General features: G+C 45.0%; 1 protein-coding gene across 1 annotated transcript in view; it reads left to right on the top strand.

Moving 5' to 3' along the window:
* LOC311231385 (rho GDP-dissociation inhibitor 1-like) overlaps positions 1–25212 on the top strand; it is a 60603-nt gene that overhangs the window by 15463 nt on the left and 19928 nt on the right. The window contains exons 2-3 of the mRNA XM_084317954.1: positions 696–884; positions 19431–19511. Coding sequence (XP_084174080.1) covers positions 698–884; positions 19431–19511 — 268 coding nt within the window. The 5' untranslated portion in view covers positions 696–697. The remainder of the gene's footprint in view (positions 1–695; positions 885–19430; positions 19512–25212) is intronic.

Below are 25212 nucleotides of genomic sequence, written 5' to 3'. Positions count from 1 at the left end.
TTTTCTCTACAACTAGTGCAGTTGTCATCTTATTTTTTTTGTCTGTCCAGTGATTTTGTAACCTCCCTCACCAAGAGGCAAGGGACTAATTCCTAATTTAAACTCTGACGTTAAAGTGGTTACGAAGGTTGCAGCGAGCCTGCCGAGCTCCCGCAAGCCTACCGCCAAGGACGTCCGAAAATATAGACATTTCTACAACACACAGCAGCACAGCCACCTAGTGGTTCGGCGGCGTACTGCAACCCACGTGTTGAACTGATGTGGAAATATGTTGGTCTACTTCCTACTCGGCAACAGACGACATTGATGAAGCATACCTCTGCCTTAATGCAGGAACATGTTGTCAAATGTCTTGTTTTTCAACTCTTTCACCCATTCATTCCTCAGTTCTTTGTGGTTATGGACATAGAGAGGACATTCATTCCTTCATCAGTTCTTTGTGGTTATGGACATAGAGAATACATGCATTCCTTCCTCAGTTCTTTGTTGTTATGGATATAGAGAAGACATTCCATCCTAAGTTCTTTGTAGTTATGGATATAGAGAAGACATTCCATCCTAAGTTCTTTGTAGTTATGGATATAGAGAAGACATTCCTTCCTCCAGTTACTTCTGGTTATGGACATAGAGAAGACATTCATTCCAGACATAACAGCGTTTCATCTCTCCATCACTCTTGTCTCCCTCTCCTCCAGACATGGCTGAAGACGATGTGACTCCGGAGCAGCTGGCAGCCATCGCGGCAGAGAACGAGGAGAGCGACCAAGTCGACTACAAGGCGCCCGCCCAGAAGACCCTGCAGGAGATCCACGAGCTGGACAAGGACGATGAGAGCCTACGCAAATATAAGGAGACCCTGCTTGGTGCCGGCGCCTCCAAGATTGGTAATGCAGTGCGTGCGTGTCTGTGTGTGTGTGTGTGTGTGTGTGTAAGAGAGGGCGAGAGGGAGACACAATAGGGGGTAAACCCTACTGTCTTTTTAGGGGGTCATTTCTGCAGAGGGAAATTGGGGGGGATACTGTCTTAGAGGAGGTACATTTTTGTCTTCTTATTGAATAAAATGTATATGTCATTGATGTTCAATCAGAAAATGCATCACCACTGTGCTAATGAGTTGATGAATGGCATGAGTTATACCTGTTCTTTATATATTTATATGCTGTCAATTGCAATACAAATATGCCATACATTATATAGCCTGGTAAACTAAATAAATATTGTGTCCCATATGTTACTTATGTTTATAGTGTCCTATATGTTACTTTATGTTTATATTAGATATTTTTTTTGTATACAGCGTGGGAATTTCATTTCTCTGTATGTCTTGCACATTATGAGAATCAACAATAAAGCTGACTTTGATATAAATAATACTGATTAATAGTGCTCATCAGATGCATGTACAGAGTTGTAGTATTAATATGTACAGTGATACAGGTATAAAGACCCTATAGTAGTAGTAAGTCATACTGTAGAACATGACATCTTAGCATGACTTATTTAGTAGTGTCAATACGGGTACAAAGCCACCCAGAAAAAGCGGCATGGGACGAGTTAACGGGTGAGGTTAACGTGGTGTCAGGAGAGGAGCGCACAGCGGCTGAAGTGAAAAAGAAATGGGCTCATGTGAAATCAGAGTCCAAAAAAAGATTCAGCGGTCCGATGCTGCGCTCGACTTTGGAACGAGTGCACGCTTGGCTCTCAATATAGGCCACCTGCTGCTCTGTCTCTGGGGGTTGGTGAGTGTGGTCATGAACCAGGGGGGCAGCGCACATCTGCGATCTCCTAATAAAACAAGCCATTAGAATAATAGAAGCCTACTGTTGCTGGAACGATACATTACGCATGTATACAGTACGTACCAATTAGCCATGTGTCTCCAGCATCTCCTTGCTGTAAGATGTAGGAGTCATGTACACCCCCTGGGAAGCGTGAGACCACGTAGAGCAGGTGGTTCTGGGTGGCGGCGTTGCAGATAATTTGATGGAGTGGTATTGCTTTCTGTTGAGATATGGAAACGCATCTGGGGAGGGTGCCTTGATGTGCACGTGCCTAAGGTGGACAGTACCTGGACGTGTGGTGACACAGGGTTTGAGCGTCTGGTCCGCCTCCTCAGTGCACGATAAGCGATATCTTCCAGCAGCAGTAAATATGCCATATTGTGTGTGTGCACTGAGCGCAGCTACCCAGGAGCGCACAGCTCTATGTATCAGGCTGCTGCATTGTTGCTAATAAGCTATATAATTATATGGAATTCTTTAAACTTATCCTTTGTGTCTGTTGTCATTTGTGTGGGTTCAACTCGTGAACAGTAAGATGCGCAGTGGAATGTTTCTCCACTGGCTCTTACGATGTGCGCACTAAGCAATGTAATAAATAAATAAATAAAACCAATAATAACAAGAACATACAGTATATGGAATATTAATACAATCTATTCCACTATAGCTATATCCGCGCAATTGGGTTTGGTTCTTATTTATTTATTTATTCATTCACTGTCATTTGCAGTGTTTGTGTAGCGCTTTTATTTATTTTCGGACATCACAATGAATCATTGAGTCATGACTATAAATGTAAAACATAATTGTTAACGATACAAATATTGTATTTATTATTATTATAAATATTTAATTCCGAGGATGTCTGTAGAATCGACGTGAACGCAATCACCAATGATTTCTCCCAAATGAAGCCTTTAAGAACACGGGCGCACACCAGTCTCTTACTGCTTTTTCATGTTCATAAATCCTGTTCGTAGCTACGAATGAATCTCCGAAAAAGAAACCATTCGATCATGCCAAATCGGCCAGAGAAGTCCATAAGTGGAGTTACGAAGAAATTTGTTCTTAACTTTCTTAAAGTCCGTTCGAGTATGAGGACTACTGTTACCTTCAACTAACCATAGCCGTTGAACCCTAACCCTAACTTTATATCTTAACCATAACCATTAAACATTAAAACGGATCATCAACATAGTATTGCTGTGTTTGTATCAGGGTGGGAGGGTGGGCTATAGTGCAGAGAACACTCACCTGTGACCACAATCATTATTGGTTTGACTCCCAGTCGCTGTTTGTTTTGGACTTTTGCCAATACAAAACGTTAGGTTATGGCTATAACCAAGTTCTGTTAGTTAGGGGCGACGCTTGGCATCACCTACTGCACTCCCTCGCGTACGTGCACGCGTACTGAATAACATTCCACAAATATACCTTTAATACCAGTATTAGTCTGACCACACCCCTCATCAGCTTACCTTCATAAGCAGGTGTGTGGTCACCTGCTCTCCTCCTTCCCAAGCTTTCACCACAAGGTGAGGTCAAGGGCTGCAGCGGCCGTCTGATGCCAAGCGTCGCCCCTAACTAACAGAACTTGGTTATAGCCATAACCTAACGTTCTGTTTCGTTAAGGGGCTCTGCTTGGCATCACCTACTGCACAAGGGAGGCCAAGCGGAGCCGCTGGCTGACAAATACACCCCGCTGACAGCCCCCCACAACCATCAGAACAGGGAGGGCTGAGCCCCCCCGACCCCCCCTAATGGAGGGCATCCCCCCTATTAGGGGCTTCACGGGAGGGCGACGGACCCGACCGTGCGAAGAGGCACTCAAGCAACCCAACGCACAGGGTGAGCAGACCGTGGCTTGACCCCACGACTACACCCACGCACAACCCGCATGCCACCCGGGAACGAACGTAGGAACAACCTCGTCACCGCCCCCAGAATCACGGGATCAAGGGCAAACCCAACCCCGTGGCAAGGCCGTAGCAGCGGAGCGCGAAGGAAGACCCAGACCCATCAAAAGGACTGGACTCCCTGGAATGGGGGCCCGGAGAAGGCCATGATGCCAGCATCAAGACCCCACCAGGGGGGCACCTAGTGACCCCGCCCCCCACATCGCCAGCGTATTCGGACAAAGGCCCCTCAGCCGAGCGGGCCCTGTCCTCCCCAACAGCACACCGCCTGGAACACAGGCCCTGCAACAGGCAGACAGCATGGTCATAACACACAAGAGTTAACCAACGGAAGCAGGCAGTGCACCGGGGAAAAAGACCAGGCAACAGGCTGTCAACCCAAGCCTGGAAAACTGCGGACGAGGCAGGCGCCAGAAAGGACAGCTGAAACAGCCGCCCCGGCGGAAGGGGCGTATGCTGGCGTTGTCGCATAACCAAGCTTTTAAACAGCACGTCAGAAGTGGGACCCATAGACCACTCGACCCCTGACAGCTGCCCACAGAAAAAGCCCATACGATCGGCAGACGTCATGAACGTGCAGGGGCACCCTCAACCGGAGAACCGGGAGTTGACACTGCAGCAACACACCAGAGAACCAACCACCCAGGCATCACCCCATGCAACGGTTGGTCCCATAACCCCTCAGGAAAGAAACCCCAAAACACATCTGCGGCACCGCCGCAGCCCGCGTTCCGGTTCCCAACAGGGCTATCCCGGGCCTACGGGTCAACGAGCATCACCCCGGACCGGGCCCGGTGATACGGGGAGCACAGGGTCCCCCGAGGAGGTTAAACCCACCCAACAGGCCCCTCAGCGCCAAAAACGCAAGAGAAGAGCGTAAAAATGGAAGACCAGCCCCAGCACCCCGCACTCGGTATTCCCAGGAGGTCACCCAACCAAGTACCAACCAAGACCAACCCGTACAGCGGCCGAGATCCGACGAGATCGGACGCGTACAGGTCGGCACGGCCGTAAGCCATTACGACAGTGCAGAATACAACGCACCCAACAAGGGTCCCATAACGCTCAACCCTGTGACACCCGGATCGACCTAGCATTTTTCCCCCTGAAAAAACCCCAAGTCCCTCAGGGTACCAGAACAGCAGATCTGCATCCCCAGTGGACAACGGGTGCAACTGATCTGGACCAACGCGACCAGAACCAGTCCCGTGCCCTAATCACGCCGACCTGCCAACCCCAGGAGAAGGGGCAGATATGCGCGTTTGATCCCAACACAAAAAAGAAGGCGCCACCCAGACGTGTCGGTATGAACCGCGTCCGGTGGCCCACCCCTAGGGCGTGAGACCCTTCCCCATATGTCCAGACCCATTCCGTCATCATCCCCTGACATGAACGGGAACCCATCGACAACACACAGGATGTCGGAAGAGGAAAAACCCCCATCCCAATTGCTCCATAAAAACGCTGTTTCACCCAAGCAAACAAGGCGCGCCAGTCAGCCAATGGCCCAAAAGCACATCCTGAGCCAGCACTATGTGTGCGTTCGGACATACCCACATCAACAATAGGCCGTTTAGACCACCATATTGAATCCCCAAGACGCCCAGGGAAACGACAAGAGGGGCGAGATGCAATCAACTCCATGAATGAATGAATGAAAAAATTTACCCAACAGACTGCAGTACAGGATAAGGGGAGGCAGACCTGAGAAAGACGTTAGTCTTGTTTCCATCAGGGACCCTCATTTCCAATCCATCAAGACACATTCAACTCTTTATAAAAATAAAGAAAAGGCATCACCCGTATGACCTAACTGCACAGCTGGGAGTAAAAACCCTGTTTTTCACATGATTTTAATCCAGTCACTCCTTTTAATCAGAGTGTAAGACCAGACCCTCCCAGAAACACCTTCCCACATGAGACTACGGTCAAGAAAAAAGATATGTAAACTGTGAGACACGTGACCAATAGACTCAAGTTTGACACATAAACCGGGCGCAGCAGGCCTGTAAGCCCTGCGCCCAACCTCGACATCTTTAAGACACCAGCTCATGGAAGGCGTCGCCATAGCAACAACGCTACAACGGGCGGGGAAAAAACCCACCGGATCCTGTCATAACAGGAGTCGGTAGAATACCCCTTCCCTCCCCCCCCCTGTCAAGCACTGGCTTGGCCCTGACTGGCTCAGCAGAAAAGATCAAAAATCCCCTAAACCAATCAAGTGGGAAAGGAGGGGTTTATCCGACACCCCCTCCCGAAAACACACCCTCTATCCCTACACACAGAAACGCAACCGTAGCCATCTTGAAAAACCTCCGGTAGAAAGCAATGCATAGCATAAGCTAATACAATGCCTGCTACCCACAAAAAGTGTAAGAGGTTTCACAACAACATAAATCGCCTGTGCGTGAATCCTATACCCGTTGCCTATGTCATACATAGGAAAAACGCCGAACGAGAGTAACGGCTAGGCCGTGAAAGTGTGCGTACGAGCATTACTGCAACTAAACAACACAGCATTGTGAAACACATATACTTAGTTAAAGCAATGGAATAACACCAGTTCTAATTGCATGTGGAGCATCAAGCTAAAAAGAACCTATTACCGAGTGTAAGTTGCAGACCTTGCTTAACCTCGTAACACAACACAACTCACCCCCCAACGTAAACAGGGTAGATTCATATATACACAACCCCACCATATGATTTGTTTGAAGAAACACACAGTTTGTTCGGCCAAAACACAGTCCCCCTTATGTCAGGGAACTTTTTTATTAATACTAATAAAGTGTAAGGCACAAAATCATAGAGGGGCCGGGAAGGGTGTAGGAGAGGGGATACAGAGGGGAAAAAAGTCACTCTCAACGGCGTCTGCCACCTCGCGCCGCTCGAGTCTTGCCACCCCGGGGAGCCCCGGAGGGACGGTAGGTTACAGTCTGCTGGACACGACGTTCCCTACCGTCTCCTCCGGTCTGGGATGGGCCAGCGGTGGCCGAAGCGCCGTTTCGTCCCCTGGCCCTCTTGGCAGGGCCAGCAGCGGCGGCGGAGGCAGTGGTAGCGGCGACGGAGACAGCTCGACGTCGCGGAAGCCTTCTGCCCCCACCGGCAAGGACGGGAGGCGGAAAATGGGGTTGGAGGACGGATCTCTCCTCTGCCATTTCTCTGCATGTTGAGGTCATCAATTGCAGGGCCTTCCCGAACAGGCCAGCGTCGGAGAGGGCGGCCGTCAGAAGAGGGGCTCTCTTCTTCTCTGGCACACGGGCCTGCTCCAGCCAAAGGTGACGCTGGCCCAGGGTGGCCAGGGCGCGCACTTTCCCCATGGCTATGGCCAGCACCTGGGAAAGGTGCAGGACAGCTCCCGCAGCCTGGGTGATCTGATCGCATTTTACCTCGTTCAGATCTGTGCCGCCCGTCATTATCCCCGATACAAATCTAGCCAGGTGGGCGATGTTAGACGCCGCAGCCAGCGATTGTGTACCAGCGATGAATGACTGGTCACCCCAATAAGCCAATCGCCTAGCCGACCTCCCCTGGAGGACCGGCTTGCATAGGGGTTCCCACACCATATCCGGACAGAGGAGCGCGGCCATCGGATTGTCAAGCCGAGGCACGCCCTCCCCCATACCTTTGACTAACCCCGACACCCGCGTAACTGGTACGTAGGCAGGAGTTAGTCCCATGATGTTGGACACCGCCTGACCCCGACGAACATAGGCCCCCATCGATGGGAAAAATGGGTAGACAACGTCCACCCCTCTCACTGGGGGACGCTGCCAGGGATGGCCTATGAGGTCATCAGGGACAGGTGCAGGCAATGGCAGCGGCAGCGGCACACCGTTCGCGGTGGCGGCTACCGCCATGAGCTCGGGAAACAAGGCCCGCAGTTCCCCCTGCGAACCTTCCTCCACCGACCCCGCATCCCTCGCATACAGCAGGCTGTGACTGGTCAAGGAGCCACAATCCGATGCGGCCGACAGTAGGGCATCCTGCTGATGAGGCCAAGGTGGTTCCTCGACATCTTCAAACAAGGCGCCCCATGGAGCCATTTCTCCCCCCTCCGGGGTCTCCGGAGGAGGGATACTCTCCTCCACGGGACCATCATACAAGAATCCGTCCGCCTCTTCCATGAAGTCTTCAGTTTCCATCAGAAATCCAGAGTCGGACGCATCCTCGCTGGTCTCCAGCAGCTCCCCAAACCCAGGCCGTTCGCGTCTGCACGCCACCATCTTGCGACGCGAGCGAGCAGACGCGAAAAGTTTGCGTCGCAAATCCTCCGGCTCTAAAACAATCCCCCGTTCATCAACGGGCGATTCCCCAGAACCAGAGGAACCAGAGTCGAGATCAGGCCATCGCCGGAGCGACGGCACCGAACCCTCGGCTCGTCGGTGAGGAAAACTATCCACCGGCAGTCTCCCGGGCTGGGTCGGCAACCACGAGAGTGGCAACAGCCCAGCACCGAAGCGCACGACGGAGGCGGGAATGGAGAACCGGTGGTGAAGAGTAGGTCTAGCGGGTCTACTCTCCGCAGAATACATTATGACCCAAATCTTTTCTTATACAACAAAGTGAGAGAAGAAAAGATTAAGCACAATGTAAACCAGTCACAACTCTTTTCAACTAACAACACGTCATGTGGGGTACTACCGAGGCACTTCCTTGTGGTGAAAGCGAGAAGAAGGAGAGCAGGTGACCACACACCTGCTTATGAAGGTAAGCTGATGAGGGGTGTGGTCAGACTAATACTGGTATTAAAGGTATATTTGTGGAATGTTATTCAGTACGCGTGCACGTACGCGAGGGAGTGCAGTAGGTGATGCCAAGCAGAGCCCCTTAACGAAACAGAACATAAATATATTACTTATACAAGACGTAAATATATTAGTTATGGCTATAACATAACATTATGCACCTTTTTTCCTGTGGTCGATTAGTACTTTCTTTACGTTTTCTGATGAGACTGTGTTGCCATGACATAACGTCCCAGCTGTGCTAACTGGAGAATAAGATGTACAGATATACCATTACTAGCACTGGATATCTGGCAGATTAAATCTGGTATCATTAGGAGAATTTATCACAAATACTACAAACCACAGAGACACAGAGGGCCCTGTATAACATGTCAGAAATCAAAGCAAAGTGACTTGAATTTCTGCATTAAAGGTGCTGTAAGTGATATTTTGTATTTGTTAATTTAAAACAAGTGGTCTACATGTTAAAATAATAGCTGATATAGATTGTCTGGTCAGTAACGGGTCTCCCAGCCCCTCCACTCGTCTGCAGTAAACAGAAAATGCATTTTCTGGTGGTATCCCATTCCCACTTTATCCAACCAGGAGAGAGAACTCCACACAAAAATAAGAAATAAAAGCTAGTTAAAAAAACTGAATGTGTCCTTGAAACTAGTAAAGTAATCTACCAAATTTGTCAAGAAAGCAAAGATTTCTTGAAAATAAGTACAAATATCTAAGGTTCTTTCACCTGATTGGGTAAAGTGGGAATGGATACTAGAATTCATTTGTCTGTTTACTGCAGGGTGGAGGGACGGGGAGACCCATGTTACTTACCAAACATCTATATCGGAAAGAAGATCTATTTAACTTGAACAACAAACACACGTACAGCATCTTTAAGACGTTGGATGTCTCTAATGGATTGTGAAGGCAGGATGGCAGAAAACGTTTTGTACAGACTGATGAACAATTATCCTAAATCATCTTGAATGGTATATAACTCAGAAAACGGAGGCATGCATCTAGGATAACGCACCAGGTGGTCAGAGCACAGTAGCATCCCTCCAAATAGAATATATCTCTATTGGATGACATGGATTATATAAAAAAAATGCCCATTGACCCGAACTAAATGGTTTAAGTGTATTCTGTCCGATCTGAGCCGTGCGGGTGGGGTTTAAATACTCTGGCAGGACTAGCGTTTACAACGTTACCTATCACACCTATCACACCTATCGCACCTATCACACCTCTATACCCATTCTGCAATCTGTTAATAAAGTTTTCAATCAATCAATCAATCAATCAATCAATCAATCTGGGCCTGTGACGGTCACTGTACCCATTCTGCAATCTGTTAAATCTGTTAATAAAGTTTTCAATCAATCAATCCGGGCCTGTGACGGTCACTGTACCCATTCTGCAATCTGTTAAATCTGCTGTTCTGCAGCTAGATGCATCTCGCCGGGGGAGCGCCGCTCTACGAGGGCCATTTCATGTATGCACGAGGAAGGATAATAATGATGATCTAGCGTTGATTTCAGGAAGATTCGATAATCGGGCGAAAAATGACAACGTGTTTAGTGTATTCCACTAAAGGGCTATTAGCGCGTCTTTTCCTGGGATTACTAAGAATCACAAACTATACTCGTATTCAAAACGGTATAAAACGGAAATGTACGGATGAAAAAACGATCTGTTTTGTGCATGTTGACTGGAAGCAACTCACTGACAATCGACGGGTGTATTAGACCCATAGCTATAATATAAGATATATTTTAAGCACTCGCAAATTTTGCAGTCTCCCCATTGATTAAAGCAATGGCGTTCTAGCGCCCCCTGGCTCATTAAGCGATGGCGCTGAATGAGTTAAAGGTCAATTATATAGCCTGGTAAACAAAATAAATAGTAGTACCTAGTAGGGGTTGCAGAGACGTCATTATCTGTATCTGTAATCGGATAGAAGACCAGAAGGGGGTGTGGTTTATATCGGAAGTAATTTTTCAACAATTATTGTACAATACAAGATGGGAACAGGTGTAATCAAATTAACAGTAGATTAAAAGAAGTCATGTAAAATCCTGCAAATCTATATTCTAACCTAATATTCATTGGCAATGCAATTGTTGTGCCTTCAAAGCATAAAATGTATTTAATATTGGCATATAATTAATATTTTTGTGGGCGGCCGGGTAACGCAGCGGACTAAGCGTCTGTCTACCACCGCAGAGACAGTGGGATCGAATCCAGCTGCGGTACCTCCGGCTTGGTCGACCGTCCATACTGACACAATTGGCAGTGTCAGCGGGTGGGAAAGCCGGTGTAAACAGCGACTCCTACAGTTCGGTCGGGGCACCTACACAGCGTGGGAAGGATCTGGGGGAGGTAGTGTGACCCTTCCACACGTTACACTCCCCCAGTGAGAGTCCGCACTGCCAGGTGAAAAGAAGCGGTGGGCTGGCTACACATGGAAGCATGTGATAGTCTCCGCCCTCCCAGACCGACGGTAGGGGGTAGAGTGCGCAACGACCAGGAAGGGGATTGGGAATTGGCATAACGACTAACATTGGGATGGGAGAAAAATGGAAAAAGGAGGGGGGAAAAGATAATACAAAAAAATATATATAATAATAATTTTGTATATAATATAAATAATATAATTAATTATGAAATAATTTCTACCTCCTCATACTGTACTTGTCACCTGTACTTGATCTCTTTTTACGCAGCCTCTAGACTAATATGTATGTTTCCCATAAGATTCTGTTCTGACAATAAAGTTTAATCTAATCTGTGATGTTCTAAAACAAAATCAGCTTTATAGAGCAGAAAAGGTTTACGCATGATACATATTAAATCAGGTAAATATTTGGACATTGACACAATCTTTACAATTTTGGCTCTGTACACCCCCACAATGGACTTGAAATGAAACAACCAAGGTGTCCTTTAAGTGCAGATGTTCAGCTTTAATTTGAGGGTATTGACATCCAAAACAGTTTCAACATGTGCACCCCCCTTTCTAAGAGACCAAAAGTAATTGGCAAACTAACAATCCATAAATAGAATTGTCACTTTTAATACTTGGTTGTAGCCTGAAGTCCAAGTATTTATGGACCTGACTGACTGTATACTGTTAGGGGGTTTGAAAGAAATACACACACACACACACACACACACACACACACACACACACACACACACACACACCTACACACACCTACACACACCTACACACACCTACACACACCTACACACACCTACACACACCTACACACACCTACACACACACACCTACACACACACCTACACACACACACACACACACATCTGTCATCTGTCTCAATGAACGTGAATGCAGCAGAGCCTAGTATAGATGAAGATGACTGGAGCTGCCTAGGTGGAGCATGCTGCATCAATGGAGTGCATAACATAAAAATAGATGTTTCCCCCCCCCAGATTATCACATTGGCTGCCATGTTGTTTCCGGGGCCCATCTATTCAGTGCCAGCATTAAACTTATGGAGTCCTTCACCTTGTTTGTAGAGCTATAACTAATAGCCCCCAACGTGTATTATACTAAATGCATTGGCGTTCCGTCCCTACACATGCTACAATTAAAAAATCAAATGCATATGATGGGTATTATGTTCCATCATGAATGCATGAAAGGGTGGGGGGGTGGGGGGGAATAGTTTTTTTATGCTTTGATCATCACCAACAGAATACTTTATGGACTAGCGTTTAGGGGTGGGACGATACATCGATCCAGATCGATATATCGATCTATTATCAATTATCAAATAGGATCGATGCTATGTAAAAAGATCGATTCATTGAGAGTGAACAGTTTCAAGTACCTCTGAGTCCACATATGGTTGACAGTGTTGTGAAGAAGGCACGGCAACGCCTCTACTTCCTCAGGCGCCTAAGGAAGTTCCAAGTCAGTTAGAAGATCCTTAAGAACTTCTACTCATGCACAATAGAGAGCATCCTGACTGGCAATATCACCTCCTGGTTTGGGAATAGCACCGCACAAGACCGTAGCAGACTACAGAGAGTGGCCCGTTCAGCCGAACGCACAATTGGAGGGGGGCTTTCCACTCTCCAGAACATTTACAACAAGCGGTGCATGGGTAAGGCTAAGAGAATTATCAAAGACTCCAGCCACCCAAACAACTGCCTCTTTGAACTGCTGCGGTCAGGCAAGCGATACCGGAGTCAAGCACAGAAAGACTCAGAAGAAGCTTCTATCCCCAGGCCATCAGGATGCTCAACGAACAATAACACTATGTAACAACCATCAAATGCACTCACAGCACACACATCCACATGCACACAGGGCCGCCTGGGAGAAATGCGAGGCCCTGTGCGAGATTTAAACGCGAGCCCCCCCCCCCCCCCAAAAGGTAAAAATAAATAAATATATATATATATATAATATATATATATATATATATATATATATATATATTTTTTTTCATAGTCAACATATTCTTAAATGATAGCGCTGCCCGAGGCTGGGCATGATACAGTCAACATATAGCGCGAGAGAGAGCTCCCGTTCTACAGTCAATATACAGTGTACAGAGAGAGAGAGAGAGAGAGACACACATTGGAAAGAAATTGAAATGCTATTTGGCCCTAAACAGAGAGTACACAGTGGCAGAATACCTGAGCACTGTGACTGAAGATCCTTGACTAGGTACAGACTCAGCGAGCACAGCCTAGCCATCGAGAAAGGCCGCCATAGGCAGACTGTGTGTGTTAGAAAGAGAGAGCGAGCATGTGTGTTTGTCGTGTGTGTGTGTTAGAGAGAGAGCATGTATGAGAGATAAGCAAAGATGACCCCCTAAAGGATATTCAACTTTTAATGAAAGAACAAAACAGAAGGAAAAGATTACTTCACAAAGGCAACATGAATATACATAGATCCAAAAGGACAAAGATCAACACTTAAATCCAAAGAGAAGAGGGTCTATACCAGAGAAAACAAAGCAGCAAGGAGCCAATGGCCGACATCAGCTAAATAGGCTAGCCAGGTAGGCTACTGACACCAGGCCACACACAGCTTTGGCCAACGGCCCAACGCTACCCAAGCTACACAAACGACCAAGACAATTCACACAGCACATGTCGTATCTCCAAATGTTGTGAAGTAACATATGTTTTGCCTGGAAAAAAACATCGTTATTAACAAAACATTCGGGAGGGGAAGGAAGGAAGAGTGGGGTAATGTCATGACATTTTCATTCATCTTACCTGCACCAAGGAACGCAGGGCGAAAGGCCGCAACACAGGTCTCCACGTTGACGAAAGGCCTCTCGCTGGCGGCACAAAAAGAAGCTATGGCCGGAGCCTTGTCATGGTGCAGGCCCGACTACATCTTCTGTCAAAGATGATGTCGTAGTCAGAGTGCCAGAACCCCCTGCTATTCTCACGGCTAATGTCAATGGTCGTAGCACAAGCTAACAGCTAACTCTAGGCTAACTGATAGCATCAAGCTAACGTTCCCAGCCGAGCGCAGCCGGCAGCTAACGTCGTAGCTAAACAGCTAACTGGCTAACAGTTAGCTCAACCCGGCTATCGCTAACCATTAGCTAACGCAGAAGCAAGCTATGCGGCTACCACTGAAAAACTGTACAATGTGAGAAAAGCAATACAGGTGCTGACACCAGGCCACACACCGTTAGCTACTAGTACTACAACAGCTAGTCGGCCAGTTTGGCTCCAGAGGGAGAGAGAGAGAGAGAGAGAGAGATATCCACGGCGGGAATAGAATAGAGTTAATAGAATAGGTTAAAAACTCACCAAACGTCCAAGAGGATGGAGACAACCGCGTGGAGTTGACGAAGTTCATCTGCCAAACGACCATCCTCTTCATCTTGGCTGCATGCGCTGTCTCTAGGTTAGCTAACGCTAGTTAGCCTTTAGCTAAGCTAGCTACTAGCCGTCATCATGGCTATATCCCGACTGCACCATGACAAGGCTCCGGCCATTTGTCCCGCCAGCGAGAGGCCTTTCGTCAACGTTCCTTGGTGACCGACCGACTGATAATGACCGACCTCTTCGTCTTGGCTGGCATAACTAAGCACAACCTCCAAAGCTGCACGCGCGAAATAGTCAAACGCAGCTGACGCACGCCGGCGTACACATGATGTAACCACTCCCTTCGTTGAAACCAATAGTATGTCTGCTGCAGAGCCCCAGAGCTCCAATAGTGAGTGTCTCCTGCAGAGCCGCAGACCCAGGAACAAGTCAGACACATTCTACAAACGTGTCTAATGTGAAATATATAAGCATATAAGCAAAACTAGATTTTAGGTCTGTGATGAAAAAGGGCCCCGCGGGAAGGGGGGCCTCGCAAAAAAAAAAAAAATTATTTTTAATTTTTTTTTTGTGCGAGGCCCCCCTTCCCGCGAGGCCCTGTGCGACCGCACTGCTCACACACCCCCTGAGGTGGCCCTGCATGCACACACTTACTTTAAACAAACAACTCACTGCAGCACCCACTTTACACACTTTAGAACACCTAAACACACTATATTTATTGGGAAAGAATTTGCACTACAACCCATACCTCATTACACCTTACTGTAAATTGTACCTAAATTGTACCTCATCCCATTTCTGCTTTGCACTATATAGTATGTTGTATATTAGTATATTGTATAGTATATTGTATGGTAACTCAGTTACTTCTACTCTGCATTGAACATTGTACATATGTACATACTGAACACTTGTGTCTACGTACGTGACTTCTATTTTTTTACTTGCTATACTTATTTTATTTTATACTTATCTATTTTTGTCTAGCAGTCTCTGGAGCGTAACAGAAGCATTTTGTATAAAAGTATTCTGTACTTCTGTATGACAACCAGTGATGCCACAGATTACTTGTAAAAGTAATCCGATTACTGATTACTGATTACTCCTTTAAAAAGTAATCCAAGTTACTTTACTGATTACTTGATTATCAGAGTAACTTAGTTACTTTGAAAGTAACTAGGTTACGAAGTCGTCGTCGTTCCCCCAACAGTTTTTTTTAAACGCTTTATTGAAAGTGCATAAATTGTTTTTAACTTGTTTCTCTGCACATAACGTAAATTGTTAAACTAGTGCTTCAGCTTCTGTACCATCAAGTATGGTAAAGCAACAGTCTATGATGCTCACAGCATTAGAGCAGCCAGCCAGTGGTTTTACAAAACCAGTGTATCCATTCACATCTAACAAATGCAGGCTGAACTATTCAATTATATCAACTGTAACTATTAAATTGTTTTTATAAATGTCTCTCTATAAACATACAATCAGTCTCTCTTTAACATGTAAATTAACTGTAAATCTGGCAAATAAGAGCTTTTGCTCTGCCACCATCAAATATACATTAATCAATAGGGAAAGAAACAATCTCTCTCTTTTGCTGTTTGGCTGGCCTCCGAGTCCTCCTGTACCTAGTCGAAGCGTCGGCTAGTGTTGTGATTCCAGATGCTTTCAATGCAATTGGATGTGCTGTTTTTAGCGGTAGACAGTATTTTGACTGAGGCTACGTTTAGACGAGCGTTTTGGGGTGGAAGTCTGAACAGAAACCGCAAAAGTCTTCCTGCGGTTTCACTTCGTTTAGACAAGCGTTTTGGGGTGGAATTCTCAGACGAATGCAGACGAGCCCTGCTGTCACACGATTGGCGCATATGTCACATGACGTGCTGTGAAGACCCGCCCTACTCTGCCTCTGATTCGCAGACTGTGGATGGGGAATGTGATTGGGCCAAAGCAGAGTCACTCACAGACAGAGAGTCCAGTCACGCCGCGGGACACATTCTTGTGTAACCCTTTCACTGCCACACCACGTCACTCCCAAATAAGAAAAACAGCTCAACATGTATTTTTGACTGTCGAAAAACGAAATAAAATACTGCATTCCGCCTGCATTATGAATTTATGATGAGATAGTAACGAAATAGTAACGCACAGCCACTTGGACAAGTAACTGCAATCAGATTACTGGCTTTTAAAGATTAACGCGTTAGATTACTATTTTCGGGGGAAAGTAATCAGATTACAATAACGCGTTACTTAGTAACGCGTTACCGGCATCACTGATGACAACTAATAAAGAAACATGAACTCATATTGCGATACTCTTATTTTGAAAATCCCCTGGTGAGCATATCCGCCCGGCCCAACAACAGTAGCTCCACGTGTGTAGACGTTACAACATAGCTCCAGAGTCCGCCTATTTTGCGACCCGAAATAAGTGCTTGTTGTTTTTTTTCCACAACGGGTCAAATGCATCTAACATGCTTTGCATCCTCGTCATTCCTTTATGCCCACGTCGCGTTAAAGACCGAAATTAACGTTACGTTAGCGTAAGTTAACTAAGCTAAGCTGAACCATAGAGAGAACAGCAGAGGTCCATTAGGGCCCGGGGAAGCCGTTTGGAAAGAGGGGTTTTAGGTTGCGTGTTGTGAGTTCCAAAAAATGTAACTTGAAGTTTAAAGCTCAATTTATCAAAACGTGGCACTTTACAGTGAACAGGAGGTCTATTTGTATTAAAAACAATAGATTGTTTTTCATTTAAATGTCTGGAAGAGCTCAAAAATGTTAATGTCAAATGATATTTCCGTTGCCTTTTTTGAGTTGATCTAAATGTTACCGATTGTGTTAAATGGGCATATAATATCGTCTCGTATCGTATCGTGGCAGACTTTGTGATAAATGGCTTTATCCTGAAGTAGATGATGCAGTGTTACTGATCTTTCTCTAGACTGGAGTCCAGGGCAGCCAGTTGATGTACTGTGAGGTTTTTTCTTCTTTTTCTTCTTCTCATGTTGCATATTCTTTTAATTAGACATAAAATATGTAGCCTATTTTTATTATTATGATTATTGTATCATGTGGTCAGCCTTTACTCTATCCCACCTTTCATGCAACAACTTGCTAGAAGATTGCTAGATTCTAGATTGCTTGAAGAAGCAATATTCTCACAGGTTTGTGGTGTGGGGATAGTGGCATAGGGCAGCACTCCACTTATTGTGGCGATGATATTACCTACAAGCTAACCATGCCAGCATTTCAGAGCAGAGAATACTGCTTATTTCTTCATGGTTTTGAAACCTAACTTTAAATACATGGCAATTCTTTGAATTATTCAAAATTGGCTGGGTGGTTAATCGATTTTCTGTGGTGTGACAAACTCTGAAAACATTTATTGTTGCTTTACACAGACTTTTAATTAATGCTGAGGCCCTTCCAACTAACGGGAAGATTTCAATTATCTCGAGACACATAGATGACAGATGCTTGTAACAGATCAGATGTTGCATAGTCCTCTTGTTGGTGTAAGCCAGTCAAACCAGCTTTATGTCATCCCTACCATATTACTATATATTTCTCTTGTCAAATAATTATTTACAAAGAATGGTTAATGATCAGAATATGGTAAAATAGTGTGAATTGTACACCGCTGTACTATGTCTGCTGTACTATGTCTTCTCATTAGGAACCGGTGCTCCACTCCGTCCTCGCTCCGTCCTTGAGTGCGAACTCCCCCCCCTCCCTCTCCCCCCTCTGGTTTGCGTACACACTGCAGTCTTGGTTCGCTCCCAGGCACAATTGAGGAGAGCAACTCTCTATAGTCTATATATTTCTGAATTAACCAAAACAGTTACACGGGACATTTTCGCTGTACCTCGGGAAGTAATGTACCAGCTAAACCTACACGATGGGTTAGATACAGGCAGGATTTTGGATACTTTTCCTACACTAAAATCATTATGGCCATGCCGCGCGCTAACCACATTACAGACAGATGGACAAAACATATAACGAACAACGTAAAAGATAATTGCATATATACTTGATTGCTATAGTCCTGCTGAACACAACTAGTCACAACGTCGGGCTCCCTTGCTTTGGATGGGCTAACCGGCCACATTACTGTGGGTAGTGATTAAACAACGGAGGGATCACTGGTTGGTTTTGGGCGATTATGCTGTCCAAACCACGGAAAATATATTGAAGCCTCATCTTCTTCACTTTTAGCTCGACACATTTTCTAATAACAGCATTATTAGACATGCCAATCCAACGAAAGACATGCTGGTCGCGCTGGAGAAAATAAAAGAAAAGATGTTGCGTTTGTCTTTTATGTGTTATTTGTTATTCTAAGATGCTAATTCATCTGTATCTGGATAACCAATGAACGGATTTTGTCTAGGCAGGTAGCGTTATTTCGGGGGAAATTGATATCTATAGTCTGGTATATTTTTCGTCCACGAAAAATGGAGGCTCTAATTATTATTATTCATAGACTCTCAATAATAATTATTACAGCCTCCATTTTTCGTGGATGAAAAATATACCAGACTATAGATATCAATTTCCCAGAAATAACGCTACCTGCCTAGACAAAATCCTTGCATTGGTTATCCAGATACATTAATTATCATCTCAGAATAAGTGGCTTTGTATGCGCGTTTTAGCTTATCTTTTACAGCTTACGTTTTGGGCAATAATTATTTAGAGGCTCCATTTTTCGTGGAAGAAAAATACATCAAAATAAATGCATTCGGACAAGAAACCAATGTATAGCAATGGCAAAATTGCTTGGGCTTGTAACGTGGCTTCATCTCGAAGTTTTCATCGATCCACTGAGCCGTGAGGCTCAACATGCTTGTTTGGTTGAGGTCTGAACTCTCCAAATTGCCCATAAATATAGTTTTTGTGGGTATTGTCCAGGTGTTGCTGTATGTTTTTATCTGCCCAAAATTCAAGCAAGCATGAAAGCATTACAGGTTTGCTTGCACACCACGCCCCGCTCCGTCGTCAGGGACACTGGCGCGCACCCGAGACCACCTATTCCAGCGGTCCCGTCTTGGACGGGGGGAGCGTTCTCATCACACTCTATTTTGGTGCGATCGTGCTCTGATTCGACCCTGAATGGCTAGTGTGAAAGCCCCCTTACTAAACGTTCTCTTCATCTTCTATTGTCCCAGATCCAGCCACGCCCAACGTTGAAGTGACCTGGCTGACTCTGATGTGTGACAGCACAGGTCCTCTTACCCTGGACCTGCAAGGTGAGTTCCACTCAGGGCTGGTTCCCACTGCAGAGACCGACAGCTGTACTGACCTGAATACATATCCTCCATAGCTGGCTGAACCAAGGCAGAAAGGACACTGTGAAACCAACTTATCTGGGCCAGCAGTGCCCAGCACAACACTGCCCTGAGGGATGAGACTGTTAGGAGCTTCTGAAACACAAATAATGTATTAATTAAAGAAAGGCATCAATATAAATCTATGCAGGAGATGAAGATGGTCAAATAAAGGGTTTATCTTTTGGGTGGAAAAGCGAGGATGAGCAGCAGTGAAAGCTGGTCTAAGCGGATGAGGTGGCTATGCAGTCCTCACCCAGTGAGACGGAGCAGTTCCAGTGAAGCAATCAATGCTGCTATCATCACAAGCTGCTCGCGTGTGTGATTATAGTGGCCATAAAGCCATGAAACTACTGAGACAATGGGACCCTAAGGAACAGTACAACACATGCTCAACTCAGCAGAAACATGCTGGCAGCTAATTCTAATGCTCCACTATTCTGGCACTCGGGAGAGGTGCGACAGCCGTGCTTTAGCACCGTGGTTCCTAACTGGCTGTGTCGCGGGGGCCATTTTGAGTGGGTCGCACTTTTGGGTTTTTTTAGCCGTATTTGCGCTTATGTTGGACTTTATTTTTGTTTATTTCATGTTTTTAACGGTGCACAAAGCCATTTTGTATCATTGCGCTATTTATTTGTGAAATATATTTTGAGTGGTTTAAATATTTCATAAATCAAAGGGTTGTGACTTGATGTGGGTAAGGAAAAAGGTGGGTCCTGAGCCTGGACCAATCAGAGCCCATGTCGGAGCACACAACCTGTAAACCATCCTGCAGTCGTGAAGAGTTAGACGTATACCAGGTAATCAAATCAAATGTATTTGTAAAGCCCGAAATCACAAGGTAATGCCCCCATGGGCTGTACAAGTCTTCTTTGAACGAGTCAAGAGGAAACATCACAATAAATCAAGAACAACAAAACACCATAAAATCCAAATATGCGACACTCCCAGACATTCCCCAATGAAGATGAGGAAAAACTCACTTAAAAACCTAGCAATAGGAAAAAAGCACCACTGGCGATGTGGAGGAGAGAAACCTCAGATGGGCTGTTCAAAGGGGGATCCCCCAACTTGGATGTCTGTGATAATATAGTGTTGCTATGGATGATCGGTGTGTGGAGAATAAAACAGTCGAATAGTTGGTATGCATGTACATATACATGTAATAAAACACATGTACATGCCATAGCAACTAAGGTAAGTAAGTAAGTATTTATAAAGCACCTTTCATACATGTCATGTAGCTCAAAGTGCTGTACACAAATATACGCATATATAAAGCATCACATTAATAACACAACAGTAATAAAAGTACGGCAATAGGCAAAGCACAGTAAAATAACATTTCAGTAAAAGATCAATACATAAAATTAAATTAAAAACATAATAATAAAAACATTTCAATAAGATACACTCTTTCCCTAAGGCATGGTACACTATTTGTAAGCTAGACTGTATAGGTACGTTTTTAAATTTTCCTTTAAAAATGTGTATGGAGCTGGCGTTCCTGATGTGTGTTGGTAGTGTGTTCAATATTTTTGGGCCATAGTTGGCAAATGCCATACTTCCGATCCTCTTTTGGCTTCTGGGTGTGTCTAATAAACCTGTAGTGGATGACCATAGCGTTCTTGAGTACATAAGAAAAAAAAAAGCTAAGGTAGACTGAGGAGACCCATTATAATATGGTGTGGTCTGAGTAGACCACCTCACTAGTCCACCTCACTCGCATTCCTCACCTAATGTCCCTCGAGTCAAGTTTTATACTCGAACATCATACTTTGTGGATTTTCTTCTTTTTTTTTTTTTTTTTTTTAAACATACATAGAACAAGACATCACAATACAGTAGACTTAATAACAGAGACACTAACAACACTAGCACTAACAACAATAACAACAATAATGACAGTAAGCATAATAAAGACATAATATATAAACTAGAAGTACATTAACAGACATGACAAAAGACAAACAACAAAAACATGGCTCAGGTGGCTTCATATGTTATACAATGTATATACAGCAATAGTGGCGATTAGGGAGTCGGCTCCTGGCCAATGATAGCACCCAGTGGACTGATACAGACTGTGTGTGGAGTGTGTACGTTTGTTTTGTATACGTGTTTTATGTGTGTGTTTTATGTGTGTGCCTTTAGTATGCATGTGTTTTATGTGTGCATGTTTTATATGTGAGTGCACGTGTATTTCGTTTGTGTGTGTCTGTGTGCGCAAACAGGCATGTACTTTTACATACATTATGATACCTTCTGCAACGACACAAAGCACCTACATACAAGACATTAGTGATCTCTAGGGAGGCTAAGGGTAGTGGGGAAACCCACCGAGTACAGTGGCGGATAGCGCAGGTCCAATATGAGATAGATATGGGTCCCATATTTCATAAAAAGTGTCCAGCTTGGAGTGCAGCATACATGTGATGTATTCACAAGGAATACAGTCCATAATAATGTTGTGCCATGATCTCATTGATCCAGAACAAAATAATGTTTTTTCTGGCAGCAAACGTCAACAAGTTGAACAGTCTCCTATGTTTGAAATGAACAATATGAACATCTGGGAGACCGAGTAAAAGGCACAGGGGGTCCAATTCAACGGGGGTCTGGAATATATCAAAGTTCATCCACAATGTCGAACCAATAGCTCTGGAGCCTTACACAGGACCAAAAGCAGTAGACGTGGTTTCCAATCTATCTTGCATTTAAAGCAGAGTGGGGACGCGTTGGGATCCATTTTACTTTTGAGGGCAGGGGTTATATGTATGTGGTGTAAGATTCTGAATTGAATAGATTTGGTGCGGTTGCAAACCGAGATTTATTTTGCATAGGTCCATGCATCCTGCCAGTCCTCGTCCGTATTCTCTGTCTAAATCTTTTTCCCAAGACTGTTTGGTGACAAGGGAGGATAAAGATGAGTTGAGGTTTAGCATACTATAGAAAATAGAGATTTGTCTTTTGGAGAGCTGTAAGGAGAGGGCTTTCTCTACCTGCGAGGTGGAGCTATTGGCTAACAGTGAGGTGTCCTTAGTGATAAACTGTCTAATTTGTAAATATTTGAAAAACTCCGTTTACAGTAAGCCGTAACGCTGTTGTAGCTGTAAAAAGGACATCAAGGTCTGATTGGTTATGCCCTGCGTATGCCAGATCCTGAAGCCACCGCCAATATGGCCCGGCTTAATGTCATGGTTGCCTACGATCGGGGTAAGAGGAGAAGTTAACTTAGCTCGGTCCTCCACCTTACGGACGGACATCCAGGCCTTGATTGAGCATAGCGTGATGGGGTTAGAGCATAGTTTCCTAACACTTAAAGTCTTTGATGAATAGTAGGTACCACAAGGGGGACTTAGATTGTGAAGATTCAATGTCTAGCCAGATTGAGAGTGGGTCTAGTTTAAGCCAGCCAACAAGCACCCTAAGGTGTGCTGCCAGTTGGTAATGTCTTATATTAGGCAGGTCCAGAGACCCCCATTAACGCCATCCATCTGTAACTTGGCCATTTTCAGACGTGGTTTCTTCCCATTCCAAATGAACGAGCTTAGCCAGCCTTCTACTGTAGCTAGGGCTGTTTTAAATACTTTGCAGCTTCGAAGCTTCGTTCGATGGGCATGGGATTCGAATGGGAATTTTATTCGAAAAAAAAAAGAATTTGAAAAAAAAAAATGTTACCTGCAAAATCAACTCTGCCTCTCTTTGTTAACTACAACAAGCAATGCCGTTTGTTATTTAAGATGAGGTCGGACTCGGCAGTGACAGATTTGTGTTCATTGTGCTGCTTTTATAAAGCCTCAAATGACGGCTTACAATATTTCATGAAAGCAAAGTGTTTAGTTTGTCTAAGATTTAAAAAGGTTTAAACTTTACAGCACTGACAAATCTCTATAGTATTTTTTATAGTGTCCCGACCCATATAAAAACATGTCTTAATAAAAAATTCAGTCGAATTCTGCCTTTGTCTCTATTAACTACATATAAATATTTATATAATTGTTTGCTTTATAGATGAAGGTTACAACATAAAAAAAAAAATGTGATCCACTTTTTCTCCTGTTTTTCTCCCATCCCAATTTAGTCATGCCAATTTCCCCCCTCCCCTTCCTGGTCGTTGCTTGCATGTGCCCCCCACTGGTCTGTCTAGGGAGGGTTGATAGATACTATCACATGTCCCCTCCGATACATGCAGAGTCAGCCAGCCACTTCTTTTCACCTGCCAGCGCGGACTCTCATTGGTGAGGTGTAACGTGTGGGAGGCTCACACTACCCTCACCATCTCCCTTCCTCGCTGTGCAGGCGCCCTGACCGACCTGTAGGAGTCGCTGTTTTTTTTCTTTTCTTACAACAACCAGATTACCACCCACCGGCTTCCCTCCCACTGACTCTGCCAATTGAGCCAGTATGACGGCCGGCCAAGCCGGAGGCAACGCTGACAACCGGATTCGATACCAGTGTCTCTCGCGTTGGTGACGAGCGCTTAGTCCGCTGCGCCACCCAGCCGCCTCGGTTGCAACATAATTATGTAATGTAATGTTGTTGGCTGTGTAACGGAGAGCAGCCGCCCAGGCAGCGCAGCTCCAGACTGATTATTAATTTAATTAATTAATCTAATCCAATCCACTTTATTTATAGAGCACATTTAACACTTTGAGTGCTAACGACGAGATTTCTCGTCCTAACTCGCCATGCGTTGAGTTCTCGTTATCGTTATTTCTTTTATTAGCGATATCCATAAATTTTTCATCCATCCAGCCTGACGTTATCATTGGGAATGGCTCTGAGCTCGAAAAGGGCAAATACCGCCGCCTAGCCGTCTCCCGGATGGTAATGCACATCATTGGATTGAGTGGCCATGTGCATCAGAAAAAAACTCCGGTCCAGGGTTTCCCCATCTCTGGCAAGCAGTGTCTGTTACCACATTCACTGGGGAGGCTCGGAGCAGCTTTCGATTGTGTTCCGGACTATAACGTTGGATCAATAAAAGCGATCAATATTTGGAATGGCAATCAGGAATTGGATTACCGGTAATCTTTTTGCAGAACATCTGATGTGAGGTAAGGACTCTATTTTACCAGTATTTGGTTAATCAGATGTTTTTTTCCTAGCGATCACAACGTGTCTGTGTGTGTGTGCGTGTATGACGTTAGCGCTGACCAGGTCATGGATAATAGATTTTTCAGCCCGCTTCTCTAGCGTGCATAAGTACACATATACTATCGATAATCTAGTGTTTATTTGAAAACGATTCATAAATCGGGTGAAAAATGACATGTTTTGTGTATTCCACTAAAGGGCTATTATCTGGGAATTTCTCTGAAATTACTAGAACTCTCCGAAACTATACTCGTATTCAAAACGGTATAAGACGGAAATGTACCAATGAAAAAACAATCCGTTTCTTACATGTTGACTGCAAGCAAGTCATTGATAAGTGAGGGGTGTTTTAGACCCATAGCCATAATTTAAGATATAGTTTAAGCGTTCGCAAATATCCCCGACCTCCCATTGACTAAAGCACTGGCACTCAATGGGTTATCTGCGCAAAGGGGTGTGGCACCCAATGTGTTAAAAACAACAAAGTTGAACAAAGTGCTATACAAGTCCCACAACATAAAAA

The sequence above is a fragment of the Notolepis coatsorum genome (assembly GCF_963971535.1).
Source record: "Notolepis coatsorum genome assembly, chromosome: 7".
Classification (NCBI taxonomy): domain Eukaryota; kingdom Metazoa; phylum Chordata; class Actinopteri; order Aulopiformes; family Paralepididae; genus Notolepis; species Notolepis coatsorum.
This window is presented reverse-complemented; position numbering and strand designations above follow the sequence as displayed.